We start from the raw sequence: 21,916 nt of genomic DNA on the forward strand, positions 1-21,916 counted from the left end.
TCAGGTCTAATATGGTAAGAATTGATTTAAAAATGTTTCTATTATCAGTTGCTGCAGTTATGTACACCCATTCTGTCCATTCTGGAATTCAGAGGCAAGAATCTCATTAAAATTAAATTCCAAGAGTTTCCATCAGAGAAGTGAGCATTTCCACACCCTACTTGCACCTGTGCTGCTAACACCACACAGCTCAGGTATAGAAATCAGCCTCTTCTGTGGATTCTAGGTTTCCTCTATTGCCTTTTCCAAGTAGTTATTCATGCAGGGAAGTCTGATGACTTAGCCAAGGACAGCACAGTACTGGGCCTCAGTTCAACAACAGCAACAACCACACTGGTTGCAAATTTGCAAAACTGGTTGCAATTTTAGACTGTTAAAATACAGAATGGGAATCAGAGTGCTGAAGGACCACTGCACTGAGAGAGCTGTTGCTGCAAAGGGAGCACCAGGAGATACCTCGGCCAGCAGGCTGGAACCTACCAGTTCCACTGTGGCAAAGCACAGCATCTGGGGCAGGATCGCTCCAAGGGAGCTGTGGTTACTGCTGTGGGGGTATCTAAGAGGAGGAGGAAGCTGTGGAGCAAACAGGATTGCCTGTGGTTTCTCAGAGAGCTCTTCATGCACAAGCAGTAGTTCAAGCTACTGCTGTAGAGTGAAATGAAATCCATCCAGATTTTCTATCCCCCCTGCTTTATAGTGGGCCATCAGTTGAGAAAATAAATTTCTGGCTTGTTTGGTCAGTTGTCAGGGTTCAATACTCTCTGACCTGATTCTTTTAGAAAGACCATGTGAGGAGGATTTATTGTTTGGAAGTGTATGTACTAATCTGAAGGTACTTGGCATTACACAGATTTTAGATATGTCTCAGTTTTTACACCATTCTTACTGCATCCCTCACCTCATGGACACTGCCAGTAGAGCCCATCAGAGAGGTTTTATAGTATTGCCTTCTGGAAAGTATTTAAATTTTGTAAGGCAGGCAAGTATAAATGCTATAAACTGGAAACTGTACCTTGTCTGATTTGTGAGCTTGTGACCCAGTGGCTGCCAAAGACTTCCATCTTGAGTAATAGATAGTACCCTGTTCTTAGTCATCAAAGAGAACATCATACAGGAGAAGAGTATCACAAACTTCGAAATGTTAAATACAAAATTACACTACAGCTTGTGAAAAAAAATACTGAAAGTGAAACTAACACCCTGGCTTTAAAATTATTCTGATCACTTTAAAAGTGATTCTGTGCACTAGCTGTGTGACTGACATTCTCTGCAGTCACCTAAAGTGTCACTCAATTTAAATGAAAGGAGGAAAAAACATCCCATGCAGGTGTTCATAAAGGTGATGTGAGAAGAGCTTAACCCATCTGGTTCCTGGAAGAGTTCAAGGCCAGTTTGGATGGGGCTTGGAGCAACCTGGTCTAGTGAAAAGTGCCCCTCTGCATGGCAGGGGGCTTGGAGCTAGATGATTTTTAAGTCCCTTTTAATCCAAGTCACTGTGGAATTGTAACTGTGGTTATCCTTCCTGACTAGAGGTTTACTAAAGCTGAGCCACCCACATCTGATCTCCTCTCCTAAACTAAATCATTTCCTTGTAGTAGGCTATTGGGCTACTTGAGCATAATTTTCTCTGTAAATCACAGAATATTCTTAGCTGGAAAGTACCCACAAGGATCACCAAGTCCACCTCTTAAGTGAATGGTCCATACAGGGATTGAACCCACAGCCTCAGCATTATTAGCACCATGGTCTCACCAACTGAGCTTTGCTAATTACACCCAATCACCTTCGTGCCTTCCTGTGTTTGGAAATGCTTTTCAGGAAGGTTTGCTCCATCACCTTTCTAGGGACAGAGGTGAGGCTGACTGGCTTGTAGTTCCCTGGATCTTCTTTTTTGCCCTTCTGGTAGATAGGAGTGATATTTGCTTCCTTCCAGCTGTCAGGATGTCCCTTCATAACCATGCCCTCTCAAAGAAAATCACAAGTGGCATCAAAGTGATGTTACCCAGCTCCTTCACAACCCATGGCTGCTTCATTTCAGGTCTCTGTTTAAAGTGGTCCCTGTGTCAGTCTGCTCCACTGAAGGTTTATATTCCTTGCTCCCTTTGGTCTCAGAGGCTCACAGTCCCTGCAGGCTGCTGTTCCGTGTCCTTCATCACTGGGGTGCTTGCCCCATTTGGTCATGGGTCCATGTTTTCCTTAGTTTTCCTGTTGCTACAGACACATCTGTAGAAGCCTCTCTTATTGCACTTCACATCTCTTGCCATATTGGACTGCACGTGGGCTTTGGTTTTCCCTACCCCTTTTCTGCTTGCTTGGATAACACCTCTATATTCCTCCTGAATTACCTGTCCCTTCTCTCATCTCACAGCACCTCTCAGTGGCCTGAGTTACTTCTGAATATTTAAGAATCATTCAATTGACTCATAAACCAAATTTTCTTCCTTCTTCTGCATCAGTTCTGGCCCTTTAGGTTATGTGAAACAGGATCAGCAAAGTTGTGGTTTGTAGCCTGATCCTGTTGTTGGAGGAACAACAGGGCTGGGATTTAACATGGAGGACTGAGTAAGTTTTAAAGTGAATGGTAGGCTCATATGTGCACTTCTAACCTATGGGGTATTTTGGGATTGTGACTTGGATCAGATCATCTGATGTTACCTAACAGTCACATGTTTGTCAATTTATGTTCATCACGGCAGTTTAAACTGCAAGGTAACAATCTATTATTTTGGGTTTTTTTAAATAGCTCAAACATGATACATTTAGCAGGCACACTGGTCAGTGCCCGAGACCCATAAGCAATGCTACGCCACAGATAACTAACGTTCAGGAGATCAGGATTGTGTCAGGCATAAACTCCCACAAGATGGAGCTGCACTATATCAGTTGGTTCTGCCTTTCTCTGGGCTGGCTGTCCTTGTCCGTGTGTGTGTGTGTGTGTGTGTGTGTGTGTGTGTGTGTGTGTGTGTGTGTGTGTCTCTGTGTGTCTCTGTGTGTGTTCGTGATCCTCTCCACAGACAAGTCCCCATGCCTATTTGTGGTATCTGATGTATTCATACAGCATATTCTGCACAGACTGTCTGGTCAGCGTGGCACTGCTCCCATTTGCTGCTGGCATCTGCAGTCCAGAGTATTTGTGGGACGTCGTTGCATCCCAGTGTGCAACAGTTGTGGATGATAAACATGGTTTGTCAGAGGGAAAAAGAAGGTCACGTCATCTGCACTTTTTTTTTTCCACTGGAGAAATCAGCAGATCTTACTCCAGACCTGCCACTCCATGGCAGACCAGAGCTTAAACCAAAGCTTAAGCATAGAGAAATTTGGTGCAAGTGGGCAATTCCTGGAAAGTACCCTCCTCCCTGCAGAATCCTCCCGAGCCCCAGCTGCTGCTGGGCAGAAGAGTCCAATGGAGTCGTCAGCGTGTGGGTGAGATTTGACTCTACTGATCTCAGAGCCTTTCCTTCCTGAACAAACATTTTCCATTCTGAAATAATCACCTCACTATATATAGAAAACTCCTCCAAAGCGAAAGCCACGTTCTTTAGGAAGGGATAATTCTCAAATTGTTTTCTTCCTTTCACCAGACTCGGCAGGTCCTTTGCTATCAGGCCTGTACCTGTTTGTGAGCGCTGCTGACCCAAGGCGTGTGTCACCTCACGCAAGAATAACCTGGATTTCCCCCGCAGCCCCTGCCCCCAGCCCGCGGGTCCCCAGGCTGTGTCTGTAATCACAATCCACAGCATTTCGGAAATCACCCCCCCATCTTGCTTCCTCCCAGCTGATTTTCAGGGGAACAGAAGGAGACTTGTTTGCTACCAGGGAGGAAGTCCAGGCCTTAGCAAGCAGCTTTCTAAGAGGCACCGGTGAGAGCGGTGAGCTGCAGTCAGCGTCCATGGCAGAACTGCTGCCAAATGAGGTCACCCTGCTGCAAACGTGGATGAAGAGATTTCAGAGGAGGAGAATGGAAGAAGCCAGCACAGGAAGCAGAGCAGTCAGTAGCACAGGGCTCGGCTCAGTCAACTCGCCCTCTGGAAATGTTGATTCCAGTTTTGTCTCGGCTCACAGATGAACATCCATTAGACGGTTTCCTTCTTATCATTATCTCATTCCCTTTTCTCATACAACGATCCCTCGGTTTGACACAGTTCAGCCATCTCTGGGAAGGGTTTCATGGGGCAGGCAGCACAGGTTCAGAGGGCAGCTGAGACATGAGGATTGAATGACGCTGCCCGCATCCTTTGGGAATTGCAAAGCTCACAGGAGCTCTGGGACAGAGCTCTGTCCTCTTGAGAAAACTTATATAACTGGAGAATACCAGGTTGGAAGTGATCTCAGGGGTCATGTGGTGCAAGTTTTCTGGGCAAAAGGGTGGTCCATATGAGCTGGCCCAGCACCCTTATTAGCCAAGACGTACAACTTTGACTGCTAGAAATCTGTTATGTCTTTTTCACGGTTATTCCAGTGATTAATTCCTCCTTCCACTGAACTATTGCTATTTCCTTTCAGTTTGTATAACTGCAGTTACACAGTATTGCCCCTGTTACACCTTTATTTGCTAGATTGAAACCTCATTATAATTGAAAATAATTTAAAATTTTCATTCTTAGAGATCCTCAGAAACCATTTTTTTTAAAAAATCTTACTAAGAGTTTTCTCATGGAACCTTGTTCCTTGGATCCAACTTATTCTTATGACTCTTCTCTGGAAATTTTGAGTTTTCTAAAGTTTTTATAAATACTGAACATTAAGTTTCCATCACTAAAGTTGCAGTAACAGAATTTCCCTGTTGTTCTGTGTCCTTCTGTTTAGTTAGTTTATATTTCCTTGAATATCATTAGCCAAGATACTAAAAACATTGACAGAAATTAGAAATTATTATTATTCCTTGGTAGGAAGTTTATCTGCTTAATAGGAGTAGTATACTGTACAGATAGACTGAGGAAAAACAGTCTATAAGGTTTGGTTTATAGGGACCTGTAGATTGAATATGAATCAGCTGAGGGTATATTGTAAAAACAAAATAACATCATTTGAGATGGTATAAACAGGAATATGACTTGCAGGATGCATGAACTAACATTTCTGGCTCTGCTTTGCTGTGATCAGGCCCACAGCCAGAGACTGTGTCCAGTACTAGCCACTGCACCCCAGAGAATGCAGAAAAATTTGTGAACATCCAGAGGAGGCAATTAGAGGTCCAGAAAATGCAATAGGGAAAGATCAAATACTCTGGGCAATTTAGCTTAGAGAAGAGTGAAAAGATATGATGACCACCTTGATATGTAAAGGACAGTTGCAAAGAGAACAATCTACTTCCAATGCTCATGACAGGTAGTACAAGAAAAAGCCTTTAAATAATGGTAAGTAAAATCTAGCACTGAATAGATTGACTGGCAGGTTTATGAATCCTCATTATGGGTGGACTTTTAGGTGCACATCTGCAAAGTATGGCAAGTGCTCTTGGGTTCAACTGAAGTCTCTTTGAGGTGAGGGAATGAATCATCTGACAGTCCTAGATCTTTCTTCTTCTGTTTAAAACCTGCCTCTACTATGCTGTTTAGAAAAATACCTGCCAGAGCTTCACCAAATTTCCAGGAGTGTAAACATTCTCATTAACAAATTGAATTCTACCTGCTTTACCTTAAAAGCATCCATCAGATGCAGCCCAGGGAGAGGACCTTACATTTAGGGCTTCAAGAGCAGCCCCTGTGGCACAGAAATATTCCTGTTGTGAGAACTTTGTGTGACAGGAGCTCTGTGTCCATCCAGACTAACAGGGAATGCAGAAGAATTCTTCCACTATGAGGTTCAAAGCTCTCTGGTTGGGTTTGATGAAGAAGCAGCTCACAGAAGCATTTCCTCTTGTCCTGGCTGTGAATACAGAGCTGCACGGCTGAGGTGCCAGCTCCATTTGTAGGTGAAATGATCCTGCAGCTCTTTCTCTATTCATTAATTAAATGGATTCTCTTTCATGGATTTCAAGTGAATTCTAAATGGCAGAGGCAAACTTGGGATCTCACATTAAAAATACTTTCTCCTGTCTTAAGGAGAGCTGTCCCCTCACTTTCCCTCCAGCTCCAGCCATGTATGTTCCTAGCAGGTGCCTTATTTTATTTTTAACCTCCATTCTGCATGGAGGAAGCCTTTGCTTGCTGCAAACATCCGGGAATCGGAGCCTAAGCACATCCTAGAAGGATTTCCTGTTTGGGACTTGGAGCCAGACTTCAGCCTGCACAAGCAGAAGCCTCTGAGCAGCGAGCTCAGTCCTGCTGTGCTTTGGGAGCAAGTTGCCATCTAGCAGGAAGGTGCCAAACTGCCCAACCACTTCCCACCTGCTAGGGATGAGGATAGGAACATGCAAGTCCAGTCTGGATAGGGATGTACCTGACTCTGGGTTCGGGGTTGGTGTGGTGTGGCAGCACAGCACCATGAGGGGTGGTATCATGGCATCCCACCATGTTGCCTGCAGCTCTTGGAGCAGGCAGAGAGTATTTTCTGTGCTTGTCTCAGCTGAGCTTGGGCTCAGTTTACCATATTTATCACCTCCTTCATTATTTCAATTCTGGGAGTTCACCAAAGCACTGATTAAATGCAACTACCAGTAATGGTCTGCCCTGAGTAGGTGAATAGTGTATTTCTGCTCTTGCTTCTGTGTCGTAGTTGCTCTCACAAAGCACAGCTCGGCTTAACCTCTTTCTACCAGTTCACATATGCACGTCAGAGTGACTGTGGAAGGCCTCTCTGAATGTCCAAGCACATAATGTGGGTCTGTTCTCCCCTCTCTTGCAAAGTTGCTCCCAGAATATCTAGTAAACTAGAATTTACTAGAAGACCAAAAGGAATCCACTGATTTCTATCTTTGAGTAGAGGGAGCACTTGAGAACCAATTGCAAGTCTGAGAGGAAGGTTGTTTGATGGTCTGGGGTAATGCCATGGAGCTGAGGATTAACATTGGTACTGAAGGAAGGACTGAAGGGAATGACCTAGGAAAATGCAGATTGCTTGCAGTAGTATAAAGGATTCAAAGCAGATTTTTAGGTAAATGATAATTTGAAAAAATGGTAATAATGTGATAGGCCCTGTGCTCTTCAACATCATAAATTACTTGGATGCAGGAATGGAACAGATACTAAGCAAGTTTGCTGTTGATATAAAACTGGGAGGAACTGTTGACTCCCTCCAAGGCAGGGAGGCCTTGCAGAGAGACTGACCTGGACAAATTAAAGGACAGGGCAATCACCAACCAGATGAAGTTCAACAAGGGAAAGTGCCTGGTTGTGCACCTGGGATGGGGCATCCTGGATGTACATACAGACTGGGAAATGAGATGCTGGAAAGGAGAGCCGTGGAAGGAGACCTGGGGGTCCTGGTCAGCAGAAAGCTGAATATGAGTCCTCAGTGCCCTGACAGCCTGGGGGGCCAACCCTGTCCTGGGGGCATCAGGCACAGCACGGCTGGCCAGGCCAGGGAGGGGATTGTCCCACTCTGCTCTGCACTGGGGCAGCCTCACCTTGAATATTGTGTGTATAAATATTCAAATTTGTGTAGTTTGAAATGTAAGAAAGATATTAGGCTATTAGAGAACCTCCAAAGGAGGGCAAGAGATGGTGAAGGAGAGAAGCTGTGTGAGGAGCAGCTAAGGGCACTTGGTCTGTTCAGCTGGAGAAGAGACCTGAAAGCTGTCTACAACTTCCTCATGAAGGGAGGAGGAGGGGCAGACACTGACCTCTGTGGTGACCAGTGGCAGGACCCGAGGGAATGCCCTGAAGCTGTGTCGGGAGAGGTTTAGATTGGATATCAGGAACAGGTCCTTCAGCCAGAGGGTGACTGGGCACTGGCACTCAGGGCAGTGGTCACAGCACCAAGCCTAACAGAGGCTTCAAGGAGCATTTGGGTAATACTCTCATGCACAAGGTGTTTGAGACTCTTGAGGATGGCGCTGTGCAAGCCCAGGAGTTGGCCTTGATGATCCTTGTGGATGCTTTCCAACTCAGCATATTCTGTGACGCTGTGTTTTTGCCAAATTGTGCCAGAATAGCACATTAGACACCTTGATAAACAGCACATTAGACCCTTTTTTGGGGCCAGGATCAACCTTTTGGTTGAGCAGACTATCTGAACTGCAGTGCTGTAGTAACACATGAGAATTTATTTACTCAACTGAAGAATACAGATACTAATATAAAAATCTAAAATGTAGAAGGCTGGCAAAAAGAAAAAGAACAATAAATTATGAGTTTTATGCTTGAGGAAATGCAGTCTTTTCAAGGTCAGTTTTAGAGCTCATCTATTTCAATTTTTTTCACTAAAGATCTCAGAAAAAAAAGTACATGGATAAGGTAGTTCAGTGACACAAAGTCAAGAGTCACTGTGAATATAGAGGGTGACTGGGACATCATAAAAACAAAAAGCTATTATTAAAGAGTAGCATAACAGAAATGGAATTTAATTCATCAGTTGATAGTAGACAGTCCTGTGGTTAACAGAGGTGTCTAGAATTGAATAATCCAACCTCTTATGTGAAGAGAATCAACAATACCAGATCAGATCCTCCTTGGAAACTTGCAAGGGGATGAATGAGATTCACTACTCTATGAGTAGCTTTTTCCGGTGCTACACTACTCTCCCAATGAAAAAACTTTCTCTAATCTTCACTCTGAATCTCTCAAGGTCTAAGTGTGGTCATTGTTATTGTGCTACTGTCTGCATTTGGTTCCATCATCTTTGTAAACTGTCCTTGAGATAGCAGCAGGATGCTGTTAAACAGCCCTACTACTTAAGCATCACCAGCCCAAGAGAGCTCAGCTTCTTCAGTGTCTTGTTATAAATTGATCAGTGGTCCCAGACCACTACCTGCCTCCTACAGATTTCAGTATTCCTCATGAACAGGGAGGTTCAAAAATGTACAGAGGATTCCAGATGTGGCTTCACTATATCCCAGTTCAAGGGGGATGATTATTTCCTTTGATCTGCTGCTGACCATTCTCCTACTGCAGTGCAGGAAATTGTTTGCCTGATTTGCAATGAGAGCATCCTATTGACTTCATTCCATGTTCATCCCTACCCTCACGTTCCTTTCAGCAGGACTGTGAATTAGCCAGATAGTTCCCAACCTGTAGCAATTCTGGGGATATTCTGACTCAGATGCAGAATTTTGTACTTCTCTTTATTGAACTTTATAAGGTTTCTGCTAATTCCTTTCTGTGAGTTTCTAGACATCTCTTTGGACAAAAGTGCCACATATCAGTGACCCCTCCTAGTGTCATCTCCAGACTTGTAGTCCATGTCATCAGAGTATCAACAAAGACACTGAACAATGCTGGCTCCTAAATCAACGCTTGGTATATTTTGTTGGCTGCTAGGCACCAACCCTGTATTGAGTCATTGATCACTATCCTTACAGTCCAGAGGTAAAACCAGTCCAGCCCACCTAGTGCTCCTCACTCAGACCTTATGTCCTCAGGTCATAAACTAAAATTGAGTGAGAGCAGCTGTCAATGGTGTCAAGGCACTTTGTATCTACTGCCTTCCCTTCATCCATTCAGCCAATCATTTCTTCAGAGAAATTAATTGGGCTTCTCAGGCAGGATTTGTGCTTGCTAAATCTATGCTGATTATGCCTGATTGCCTCTGTTCTCCATATGGTCAGAAATGGATTCTGAACAATGTGGTCCATGAATTTTCCAGGTTTGGTGATGACCTTGACAAACTGGTGGTTCTCCAAGTTCCTTATTCCCTTTCTTAAAGGTGAGTGTTCTGTTTGAATAATGGAATCACAGCATGGGGTGGGTGGGAAGGCACCTTTAAGGGTCACCTACTCCAACCCCCCAGCAATGAGCAGGGACATTTTCTACTGCATCAGGTGACTCAGAGCCCCATCCAACCTGACCCTGAGTGTTTCCCCACTCTCTCCACAAGCATTTCTTCCTTATACCTTGTCTGAACCTACTGGGTTTTTTTAAAACCATCATGTCCTGTCTTTACAGGCCCTGCTACAAATTCTGTCCCCACCTTTGTCATAATTAGGAGGGCAACAGGGCTGGTGAAGGACTTGGAAAACAAACCATATGAAGAATGACTGAGGGAGCTGAGGTTGTTTAGCCTGGAGAAAAGGAGGATCAGAGGTGACCTTATCACTCTCTACAACTTCCTGAAGGGTGGTTGTCGACAGCTGGGGGTTGGTCTCTTTCTCCAGGCAGCACTGACAGAACGAGAGGACACAGCCTCAGGCTGCATAAAGGGAAATATAGATTGGATATTAGGAAAAAGTTTTTTATTGAAAGAGTGATAAAGTACTGGAATGGTCTGCCCAGGGAGGTGGTGGAGTCACCATCTCTGGATGTGTTTAATAAAGACTGGATGTGGCACTTGTTGCCATGATTTAGTTGAGGTGTTAGGACTGGGTTGGACTCGATGATCTTCCAACCTACACATTCTGTGATTTGGTGAATCTCCCTTTAAGTTCTGGAAGGGGTTCTAAGATCTCCCCAGAGCCCAGTCTTTCCAGGCTGAACAACCCCAACTCTTTCAGTGCATCCTCACAGGAGAGGTGCCCCAGATCTCTGATCATTTCGGGGGCTCTTCTCTGGATCAATCCAGCAAGTCTGTGTCTTTCCTGTACTGAGGACTCCAGAGCTGGGAGCAGTGCTCTGGCTGGAGTCTTTTCAGAGTGGAGTAGAAGGGAAGAATTATTGCTCTGGTCCTGCTGGTCACACTATTGCCAGGTGCCTTTAGCCTTCTTGCCCACCTGGGCACATGCTGTCTCATGTTCAACCACTGTCTACCAGCACCCCCAGGTCCTTTCCCAGCTTTCCAGCCACTCTGTTCCCAGCCTGGAGTGCTGCCTGAGGTTGTGGTGATTCAAGTCCAGGACCCAGCACCTGGCCTTGTTGAATGTCACACATCAGATAATCAGCCCATCAATCCAGCCTGTCCAGATCCCTGTGCAGAGCCTTCCTGTGCTCCAACAGATCAATGATCCTGCCCCGTGTAGCTGAACCCATCAGCCTTCTCCTCGTCCCTTGTTACCAGTTTGCCAGTCATGTTTATTGGCAGGGTACACTGTCTGACATTTCTTTTCTGGCTGACGTACCTGTAGAAACTCTTTCTATAATTCTTTGCCTTGCTCACCAAGGTCAGCTCCAGTTGTGTCTTACCCTTCCTCACAATTTCCCTACACAGCTGGGCAAGGTCCTTTTACTCCTCCTGGGATACCTGTCCCTGTTTCCACTGCCTGTGCAGTTCCATCTCGCTCTTTAGTTTGACCAGCAGGTCCTGACTCAGCCGTGCCATCTCTCACCTTCCCTGCCTGATTTCTCACACATGGAGATTGAGACCTGCTGTGTTCTACACAAAATGTCATTAAAGGTCTGCCAGAGAAATAAGAGATGTGATAGCTAAACCAAGGCTGAAGTTGTTGAAACTGGAAGAGGCACAAGATTGTAAGGACCATCTGCCCATCTCAGAGCACACTGAGCCCTTGGCAGATGATCTCAGCAACTGACCCTGATCAACAGCAGTTTGTCCACTAAGAAATCAAAGAAGGTCCAGCAGTGGTTGTTGGCCCTGGAGGCTGCGTGGCTCCAGCAGACACAAAGACACTGCTCAGACCTGTCTGGAGCAGGGAGAAGCTGCCTGAGAGGCCAAGCTGAGCTGAGGAGCCAGTCGCTGGTGGAGATGCCTGGACAGTCATCAGTCTTGTTTTTCCCTGGCACAGACTGGTGGAGCCCCAGTCCTTTGCAGCACAGGCACATTGTGGGAGCATCTTCCAGTCCGGCCCTCAGGAGCACCTGACCTGAGCCAAGGTGTTGACATGTCACAGGTACCGGAGCTGGGTTATGTGCTGGAGAAGGAACTGCGGCAGAGAGGAAGGAATGCCCTGTGATCATGTCCCCACATGCCCCCGGCGTCGCCCCCAGCCTCATTTCATACCCTGCCCGGTCCCGTCCCATCCTGCTCCTGCCAACCCCTCACGATATTCTCGGGCTCCCGGCGCCCACCGTTTCCTTCCATCTTTCTGTACCCCCGGTCCAGCTCTTGCTGCCTCTCCGTGCCGATGCTGCCCCCCGGCCCCTCGGTGCGGGGCCACACCGTCCCGCCGCCCGCAGCGCCGCGGGCCCGCCCGGGGCCGCCTCGGGGCCGCGCTCCGCCGGCGCGCTCCGGTGCGGGGCGGGGAGGGGGCGGCGGAGGGAGAGGGGGGCTGGGGGCGGCGCTGGGTCGGGTTTCAGCAGGAGCCTTCGCGCCGAGCCAGCCCCGAGCCAGCCCCGAGCCAGCCCCGAGCGCTCCGCGGGGCCGCCGCACCGGGGAGCACCGGGGAGCACCGGGCAGCACCGGGCAGCACCGCAGCGCTCGGGGCGCCGGAGCGGCCGGCGGTACCGGAACGACCGTGGCGCCGGAGCGGGGGGGAGGCTGCGGGACGCGGCGGCGGGGCCGGACGCCGCGGGATGTGAACGCCGCCGGCACGGGACGCGCACTGTAAGTCCCGGCGCCGGGGACCGGCCCCGGCTCGTCCCCCGCCCGGCGCCCCTCGCGGTGGCACCGCGGGACCGGACCGGGACCGGGACCAGGCGCTTTGTTCTGCCTCCGCCGCGGAGACAATGGAGCCGGGGAGGGCGGGGGGGCGGCGGGGGGACGCGCCCGAGGCGGCGGAGGAACATCGCGGACCCGCGGCCGGACCGGGCTCAGCGCCCCGGGCGGGACGGGACGGGACGGGACGGGACGGGACAGCGCGGGGCTCTCCCGGTGCGGGGCCGGGCGCTCCCGGTGCGGGGCAGACCCGCCGAGGGGAGGGCGCCGGGCGGGGGTCCCCGGGCGGAGCGGAGAGCGGGGCTGGCAGAACGCCGGCACCGGGGCCGCCCGTGCGGGACGTCCGGGAGCGCCGGGACCGGGACAGGAGCGGCAGGGCTGGGCCCGGGGCTGGGAGTCCCGGGAGCCCGGAGCTCCGGGGAGAGCGAGCCCCGACAGCCGGGGGCTCCGGGGGCTCTGGGGGCTCCGGGGGCAGGCGGGGCCCGCAGCGCGGCTGGCGACGGGCACGGAGCGGCGGCGGCCGATGCAGCGCGGGATGTCCCGGGACTGTGGGAATTGGCTCCGGCGCGGAAATTATTCATTAGACTTTCCTTTGTGGGGGATGCGTTCTGAGAGACAGGAGAGCCCGCGGGGAGCCCCAGTGCGGCACAGAAATGGGATTGACAAGGACGCAGTCGGGGCTGAGCTGCATCCGCAGGAAAGGACTGGCACTGACTGCCCGGGGCGCGTATCGGAGGGGCAGGAGGCTGCGAGGCCGGGCGGGGGCAGGCAGAACGGTGCCGGTCCTGGAGGCCCAGGTGAGGGATGGCAGGAGGGCCGGGAGGCAGGAGGTGGCTGTAGGCAGTGGCAGGCTGAGCAGGGGCTGGAAGCGAGTTGTTAGCCCAGGGCTGCACTGCAGGAGGTCAGGGCTGTGCGGGGTTCCCAGGGCAGATCATCTGAAACTAAAGAGAAGGAATCTGTGTGAATGTACAGGAGGAAAGCATATTCCAGGTCAGGAGAGATTAAACGGGCCTCCTCTTCTGGACTGGAGTCTCAAAAACATCATTACACGAGTCGTGGGCTCTCATGGCATCAGCAGCATCTGCAGCTTTCATGGAGCCTGTGCACAGCGAGCACTCTGACATCTGTTTGCAGCATGCACAGTGGGTGCCATCTTTCCAGCTCCTCTGCTGGGGCTGCTGTGAGCCCACTTCCCCTTCCTCGTGGTTGACACGAGGCACAAGCTGCCACTGGCAAGGCTGCACACAGTGGTCCCGGTGTAATTCCATATTTTTTTCTTTCAAAATGTCACACATCTGCTGAGCGTAGGCTGGGCTCCCCTGGTGCCTCAACCTGTCAGCCCAAGGCTCAGATGGATGTTGCAGCTCGCTCCATTTTAGCTGCCCTTTGTGTCAACCTTCCCCCTGTGGCTCTGGACCTCAAATCCCTGTGTGAGGGGATTCTCATCCTGCAGTTTTGTTCAGAGACTCCCGCTGCCGCTCCTCACAAGAGATCTGGGTGCCCGGTGGTGGGAGGGACAGGAGGGGAGCAGGGCAGGGCGGCTCACGTTACACGGACCGGCCCGGCCAGCCCCGCGCTGAGCTCTCCGCTAACTGAAAGCAGCTGTTCAGATTTTGTGACTCTGCATCCACTGAGGTCACTGCTGTTTCCCTCTGACCCTCATTGTGACAGGGGTCTGCTGGCACCAAGGGTGGCTTCTGCCCACCTCTGACTGCTGCAGTCCAGTAACTGTTCAGCTGCACCTCTTGCTGAAAGATGGGCTTGCTGTGAAACTGCTTGATTGATCCAGGGAGGATAGAACTGAAAAAGCCAGTACAGGCTTTCATCACCATTTTTCCAGCCCAGGGACCCTAATTTTTGTTCCCTGGTTGTGCTAGTGCTCTCAGCTGCTCTTCACACTCCCCAGATTCACTTTTCAAGTTTCTCTCCTCTCCCCTCCAGCAGCCCACAAAGCCTCACTGGCTTCTCAAGAGCATCATTACTAATCGAACCAGGTGGGCTTTTCCCCATGTCTGTGCTCTGATTTCTTCCAGACACTACCCAAGAGCTGTTAGCTCCATCCTGTCCTTAGTCACTGAGGTTGCCCCAGGGAATCTTGGCCCCCTACCTGCTTTTCTACACTATATTTTTTTTAAGCTCCTGCCAAGGCTCTAAACCCCGTGTCCTGGCCCTTCCCATGACCTGAGCATCTGGAGCACCACTGGAATGGTGCAGTCTCATCACAGACCCCACTCCCCCAGCACTGCAGTGACCCCTCCATCTGGAGGATTAGAACTAGCTCCAGCAGAGAGGCAGACCTGTCCAGGACCACTGAGTTACTGCAGATTCCCAAATCGCAGCCCACAAAAGTATCTTCTTTTGACTTCAGGTCCCAGGACATTGTGAGGGTTCTCACCTGCTGGGTGCAAGAAGAGCATGTGGATTTAGACCTCAGAATGTGCGGATAGACCTCAGACTGGATGCCCACTGACGTCAACATTTCTTTATGAGTAGAAAATACTTTTAAATTATTTTGTTTCTGTCACAAACCCAGGATTTCCACAGGGAAAACAAAAATCCAGACAGCTGATCTGAGGTGGAAAAGGGGACCCAAGAATGGCATCATATGTCCCCTGGAAAGGGTTAACACTGCCATGGGGTTCTTTGGTCAAAGGCTGATATTCTTGGTCCCCAAAGGGGCATTGCCAGCCACCTCCATCCCCCAAGACAGGGAGGTTCTTGCTCCTGCCTCTGACATGAGCGGCTCCTGAGTGTGGTTATGGGACCAGCAGCAAACGCTTTCAAGAGAGTCCAAGTGTGAGCTCATGCTGCCGCCATCCCTGCAGACCACGAAGCCTCGTTCGCTGGGGCTGAGCGAGCGCTGGGGTTGGTGTTCTTCAGCAGCTCCTTGGGCGCCGGGTTATTCCGGCTGTTTTGGGGAGGGGGCTGCAGCCCCGGGCGCGGGGATGTGTCCGGCTGCGGGAGCTGTGGCTGCGCCTCCCTCCCCCACTGCTGCAATGAAATGCAGTTACCGGGGAAAGGGAGGGAAGGAGTCGGAGCCAGCAAGGAGCAGCGAGGAGACAAAGGAGGGGAGTGAGCGGCGGAGGGTGTGGGACGGAGCAGCTGGCAGCTCGCAGGGAGTCGCTGCGTTCCTGCCGCTCTGCCACCGCCCTCCATGGTACCGGCTTGGGGCACCCACACATCTCCCTGCCAGCCCAAACAATGAGCGTGCTCTGGTTTTATCCCGGGCATTCCCAGCTGTGGGCACATCCTTCCTTTGCAATACATCCTTTTTGATTTATTGTTCACTGGATGGAAGCCCGCTCCAGTTCTGTGCTCCTTCCCAGGGACACCAGATTTGCCCTTCATGGGTTTTTGGCACCTACATCCCTGAGGTCCTAAAAGGCGCAGTGCTGGAGAGAGCGGGGGGTGGGGGCTGGGGTCTCAACCAGTCACTCGCTGAGCTATCTCGTAATTTGAGACCAGCTTCTTTCAGGGTGGAGAGATGCAAGGCTGCTGTTTGCCTAAAAACCTCTGTCCTCTTGCAGACAGGCTCTGAACCTCACAGGAAGCATTCAGCTGTTAAAGACACAGGGGCATGCTGCTCTGGGGCAGCTGATGCCAGTGCTGCCATGCAGGCAGCGATTGGAAAGAGCACTTGAGGATGCAGGAAGCACCAATGGGACACGGTCCGTGCTGCTGCCTCGGCGCAGTGTCAGGTGTGACCTGCTGGGCTGACTTCAGGTGCTCTCCCAGGCCTTTGTTCTGGGCAGCCTCTGACATATTGTCACATTTGCTTCTTGTGAGGGACAGCGATACAAACGGGCAGCAGGTACCTGGCAAGCCTTCCCTCTCCAGGCTGTTTTCTGTCCTTCCTTTGCTCCCTCTTAACCAGTATCCTCTGGTCTGCATTCCAGGCAGGATTAAAGCAAACTCTGCAAAGGAGATCAAGCCACCCTCTGCTCTGCTTGTTGCCAGCCATGGAGCAGATGAAGAGGTCAACAATGCTTCTGCTGGAGCTGCTTATTCTTGGGGGCCTGAGAGCAGGGATGGGCTCTGCTCTCCTGGGCACCCTGGATCTACAAATAGATGAGGAGCAGCCGGCTGGCACCATCATTGGGGACATCAGTGCTGGCCTACCCCCTGAAACTAGTGCCTACATGTATTTCATCTCAGCACAGGAGGGCAGTGGCGTCTCCACTGACTTGGGGATAGATGAGAATACTGGGATCATCAAAACAGCTCGTGTCCTGGACCGGGAGACTCGAGACCACTACAGCTTCATTGCTGTCACCCCGGAGGGCATCACAGTAGAAGTGAACATCCAAGTGAATGACATCAATGACCATGCCCCAGCATTTCCCAAACAGCACAGCACCTTTCAGATCCCAGAGCACACACCCATTGGCAGCAGGTTTCCCCTGGACCCAGCCTTTGATGCTGACAGTGGCCTCCTGAACACACAAGGCTATATGATAAAGGGAGGGAATGTGGGGCAGGCCTTCCGCCTGGAAACGCGTCGAGGACCCAACGGGGTCCTGTATTTGGACCTGGTGGTCAGCAACGTTCTGGATCGGGAGAACCGTTCATCGTACTCGCTGCTGTTGGAAGCCTACGATGGTGGTTCTCCTCCCCGGAGCACCCAGATGACACTGGATGTGTCCATTCAGGACATCAATGACAATGCCCCCAGCTTCAACCAGAGCCGCTATCATACACTCATTTCAGAGAATCTGAAACCTGGCAGCAGCATCCTGCAGGTCTTTGCCTCTGACGCAGACGAAGGTGACAATGGGGATGTGATTTACGAGATCAACCGACGGCAGAGTGATCCTGACCAGTATTTCACCATTGACGCCCGGACTGGGGTCATCAAGCTCAACAAGGGTCTGGACTATGAAGTGAGGAAGGTGCATGAGCTGGTGGTGCAGGCAAGGGATAAGGCTGTCCATCCTGAGGTCACCACAGCCTTTGTCACTATCCACGTGCGTGACTATAATGACAACCAGCCCACCATGACTATCATCTTTCTGAGTGAGGATGGCTCCCCGCAGATCTCCGAGGGAGCCCAGCCCGGACAGTACGTGGCACGCATTTCTGTTTCTGATCCAGACTATGGAGAGTACTCCAATGTCAACGTCACACTGGAGGGAGGAGATGGCAAGTTTGCCCTCACTACCAAGGACAACATCATCTATCTGATCTGCGTGGACCAACTTCTAGATCGGGAAGAAAGAGACTCCTATGATCTGCGGGTGACAGCTACTGACTCAGGAACACCCCCGCTCCGGGCAGAGTCAGCCTTTGTGCTGCAGGTGATGGATGTTAATGACAATCCCCCGCTCTTTGACCAGCAGGAGTACAAGCAGAGCATCCCTGAGGTGGTGTACCCAGGCAGCTTTGTCCTGCAGGTGACAGCTCGTGACAAGGACCAGGGTCCCAATGGGGAGGTGAGGTACAGCATTCTGCACGGCCGTGACACCCATTCCAGCTGGTTTACCATTGACCCTGCCACTGGCATCATCACCACTGCCGCCCCACTGGATTATGAGAAGGACCCTCAGCCTCAGCTCACTGTGCTGGCCACAGACCGGGGAACCCCTGCCCTCTCTTCCTCAGCTGTGGTGCACGTGGCCTTGCAGGATGTCAATGACAATGAGCCAGTGTTCAAGAGTAACTTCTACAATGTGTCGCTGAAGGAGAACACCCCTGTTGGGACCTGCTTCTTGCAGGTAGGTACAGGCCTGAGCTTGGCAGGGGCACTGCCAGGGCTGTGAGCAGCTTATGGTGGGAGACCTGCCACTGCAGGGTGTTTGGTGCAGGTGTCATGGCTTTGATGGGCAGCGTTTGCAGCAGGAATGACAGAGCAGAGGTCCCCACGCTTGGTGTGAGTCCGGAATGGGGCCAAGTCATGCACATCCTTTCTGAGTGCAAGCAGTGGGGAATGCCACTGACATCAGGCCCACCACAAGGCTGCCCATCATGTAGAGCATGGTATGGGCCTCTCTTGAGGCGGGTCTTGCATCGGTGTGGAGCTACCTTGCAGCCAGGACAACTCAAAACAGGGCTAAGGAACATGATACTGCCTCTGGGAAACTGCCTGTAGCCAGGCTTCAAACTTCCCCTGTGAGGTCATTAGCCCAAGTTAATCAGTGTTGGTAAGGCTGGTTGTGAGCATTAGCATTATTTATGCTGATGAGCTAATGAGCTGAGACACATGCTGCTGCATCAGGCTTTATGTGGCAAGAGGTCACAGCTGGAGATGGAGAATTGCTGGGCCTCTGAAAGCTCTGTGACCCTATGATGAGCTAGCAGTGCTGTTTGGATTCTGTGTGTTCTAGCAATGCTGTTTGGATTTCTGTGTGTTCTAGCAATGCTGTTTGGATTTCTGTGTGTTCTAGCAATGCTGTTTGGATTCTGTGTGTTCTAGCAATACTATTTGAATTCTGTGTTGCCTGTGTTTGGTGATTCTGTTGCAGCTGAGGCCCTGGAGCACTTGTTCCTGGGGATGGGTGATGCCACCTGCCTGACCTGGGATGAGGGCAGGTGTGGGGGTGCTGTGAGGCACTGCCAACCATGGCAGCATCCAGGCCGTCCATCGGGACAAGCACCAGTGGCACTGGGGCCACTTCTTTGCTGGAGATGTGGGGCATGGGGATGTCTGGCTGGGACCATGAAAAGCTCTGGCACCAGGTTGTTGAGAGGTGCCCAAGGGGACGGGAAGAGCAGGAATTCTGGGCTCCATAAGACAAGGCTGGAGGTGACTTGGCCAGGAAAAAGGGCCTTTAGGTCACCCTGGAGGAAAATTTGGAGCTGGCAAGAAAGAATGGTCTATGTGTGCCCTGTGGGTGCACTGCAGGGCATGGGGGGTGTGAATATGGGCTGGAGGGGTGTGTGTGTGTGCAGGTGACTGATGGTGTGGGAGTGCTGGAGAGGGGCTTGTTGGAGAGTGAGTGAAGGGGATAGGGTAGGAGTGTGCTGGGAAGGAGGAATTGGATGGGACCAAGGGCCAGGTGTGGAATAGAGAAGGCATATGGGGCAGGGGCAAGTGTGGGACGGCATAGATCAGGTGTTTGGGGACAGGTCAGGGTAGGATTAGGGGGAAGTCTGGGCAGAAGAAGTGAGTGGGAGATGAGGAGGAAGATACAGGTTAGGGGAGATTTGGGTTTGGTGTAAGCAGGGCAACACTACACACTGTCCCAGTCTAGGGTGGGTGGGGATGGGGTAGGGCTGGGGACAGAGATGGGGAAGGAGTCAGAGGTGGGTTCAGGGCCAGGGTCAGAGCAGAGATGCTGAGTGTCCTTGCGTGAGCATGGCAGCCCCAGGCATGTGCAGGGGTGTCTGGGCTGCACAGCCCCCGAAGGGAGGCCCCCCTCTTTCCTTGTCCGTGCCTTCCTGCTCAGTGCTGCTCGCCGTGTGGGAAGGCGTTCTGGAAATGCAATCGGAGATGGCGGCTGGGCTCCTGACTGCGAGTGTGGGGCCAGGCTGGAGGGAGAGCCCTGCAGAGGAGCTGGGGCGTGCGGGGCCCTGAGGCACACCCAGGAGAGTGTCCAGTGCATGGCTGCCTGGCTCTGCGCTGTGCAGGGACAGGGCTGGCCTGGCAGCTGGTAGTGACCAAGGCTTGGCTACATTTCGATGGTCTTGGCTTAGTCCTTGTGTTTCGTTTGGAAACGGAGTGTCTGGGCTGAGTGCAGGTAACTCCCGTGCGGCCTCGGCACAAAGCAAACAGCTCACACATCTGCTGCTGCTTCCTCTGAGCCAGGAAATGTGAGAGGATGGGAAAGGAGGCTGGCCAGGCCGATGGCTTGAGCAAGGATGCAGCAGGAGCCAGCGAAGTCTGGGAGCTGGGCAGAGCCAGGTCAGGGAGCCCTGGGCTTGGAGCACAGCTGCCTGGCATGGCCACCCCTGTTGCCTCAAACAGGAAGGCTTCAGAGGTGCTGCCAGGGCTCACGGTGGCCAATGCCCAGCACTGTTCCCCACAAAGTTGCCCATGTCAGGTGTGCTGCCCCCAGAGCCCTTTTGTGCCATTGCTCCTGTTTGACTCCATCTCTGTGTGGCTTCCAGGCACTGGGGCTGACCCTGCCTCAGGACAGTGAAGTATCTCTGTCATGGTCTGGGTTTTGTCCAGACTCACACAATGGTCATGAGTGCTCAGGTTACAGGCAGGCTCTGCCAGGTGAGCTACAGGACCCAGTTCAGTCACCCAGGTCAGCACAGAACTCAGTGGGTTTGCTTCTCTGTCAGTCTGCCACAGTTTTAAGCAGAAAACCCTGGGAAGACCAGGTCTGGTTTTAGACAGTGATGTCTACTCTCCATGGACAGGAGAGAAAGTGGGGAAGGAAGGAGTCCCTGTGAGTGAGCAGGGGAGACCTGAAGAATTGCTGCAGATGATCTGCTCCCTTGCAGACTCCATTCTGTCTGCTGGGTCAGTCTTTGTGTCTGGGTATGAACAGGGATGAGCAGAGCAGGTTGCTGGCCTGAGCTTCTGAGAAAGAAAAAGGAACTCATAACATCTTCTCTGTTTATTACTCATGTTTACTATGGGCCAGGTCCCACAGTAGCAGACTGAGCATGAAGCAAAGGAAATAGCAAACTTGCTGTTCAAATCTGAGATGAGAAAGAAACACCGGTGGAGACAGAGCCCAGGGTAGCAGTGAACATGAGACCAGCAGAAAACGGAGCAGAAGACAGTCACCAGCTGGCTGCCTTGCTCCTCTCTGCTGCCATGAGCTGATGATGCAGAAGCTTTAGGGCACTGGACCACGTTCCAATGCTGTGGTCCGTGATGTGAAGTGCTGCTCTGGTATAAATTCACCCTGCTGGTTTAAATTTGTTTTAAACATTTGACTGTGTACCAACACACTGCATGCGTGGTCAGATAGTGTTTTTCTGGGACTTTCTGACTTTTCTTGCTAAATCAAGTATTGTCTGTGCTCTGGCAGAGAGAACTGTGAACCCCATGTGGTGAGCATGGGCTAATTGGATAGCAACCTGAATGACATGGAATGGTGGATTATTGATCCTTGCTGGTCCAGTATTGGTGATTTTGGAACCAGGGTTTACATACTCCCTTTGCACTCATACACATAAATGTTGGAGAACATCAGAAATTAAAAGCTGACCAGCAATGCACCTAATGTAGAGTCTCTGTGGTTTTGAAGACAAATCTGATGAGTTTTTGGTTCTGATTTGTGATTCCACGGGACGTTGCTGCATGCATAGCACTGGGACAACCCCATGGGCTGTGCTCCAGGGAGGAAGATTTGGATGAAGAGCTGTAGGCTACACCAGGCCACATACACTGTGTTACCAAAAGGGAGTCTCAAAGGCTAATCCTGATGCTTTGGTTGTGCTGCCAAAGGGGCAGCTGTGCAGGGACACGGAGTGTAGTCATGCATGGATGCTGGAGCAACAC

General features: G+C 51.1%; 1 protein-coding gene across 1 annotated transcript in view; it reads left to right on the forward strand.

Moving 5' to 3' along the window:
* The first annotated feature begins 12,441 nt into the window (after positions 1–12,441).
* DCHS1 (dachsous cadherin-related 1) overlaps positions 12,442–21,916 on the forward strand; it is a 42,739-nt gene continuing 33,264 nt past the window's right edge. The window contains exons 1-2 of the mRNA XM_083884642.1: positions 12,442–12,471; positions 16,419–18,233. Coding sequence (XP_083740768.1) covers positions 16,482–18,233 — 1,752 coding nt within the window. The 5' untranslated portion in view covers positions 12,442–12,471; positions 16,419–16,481. The remainder of the gene's footprint in view (positions 12,472–16,418; positions 18,234–21,916) is intronic.

Source organism: Zosterops lateralis (assembly GCF_965231275.1).
Source record: "Zosterops lateralis genome assembly, chromosome: 2".
In the NCBI taxonomy this organism is placed as follows: domain Eukaryota; kingdom Metazoa; phylum Chordata; class Aves; order Passeriformes; family Zosteropidae; genus Zosterops; species Zosterops lateralis.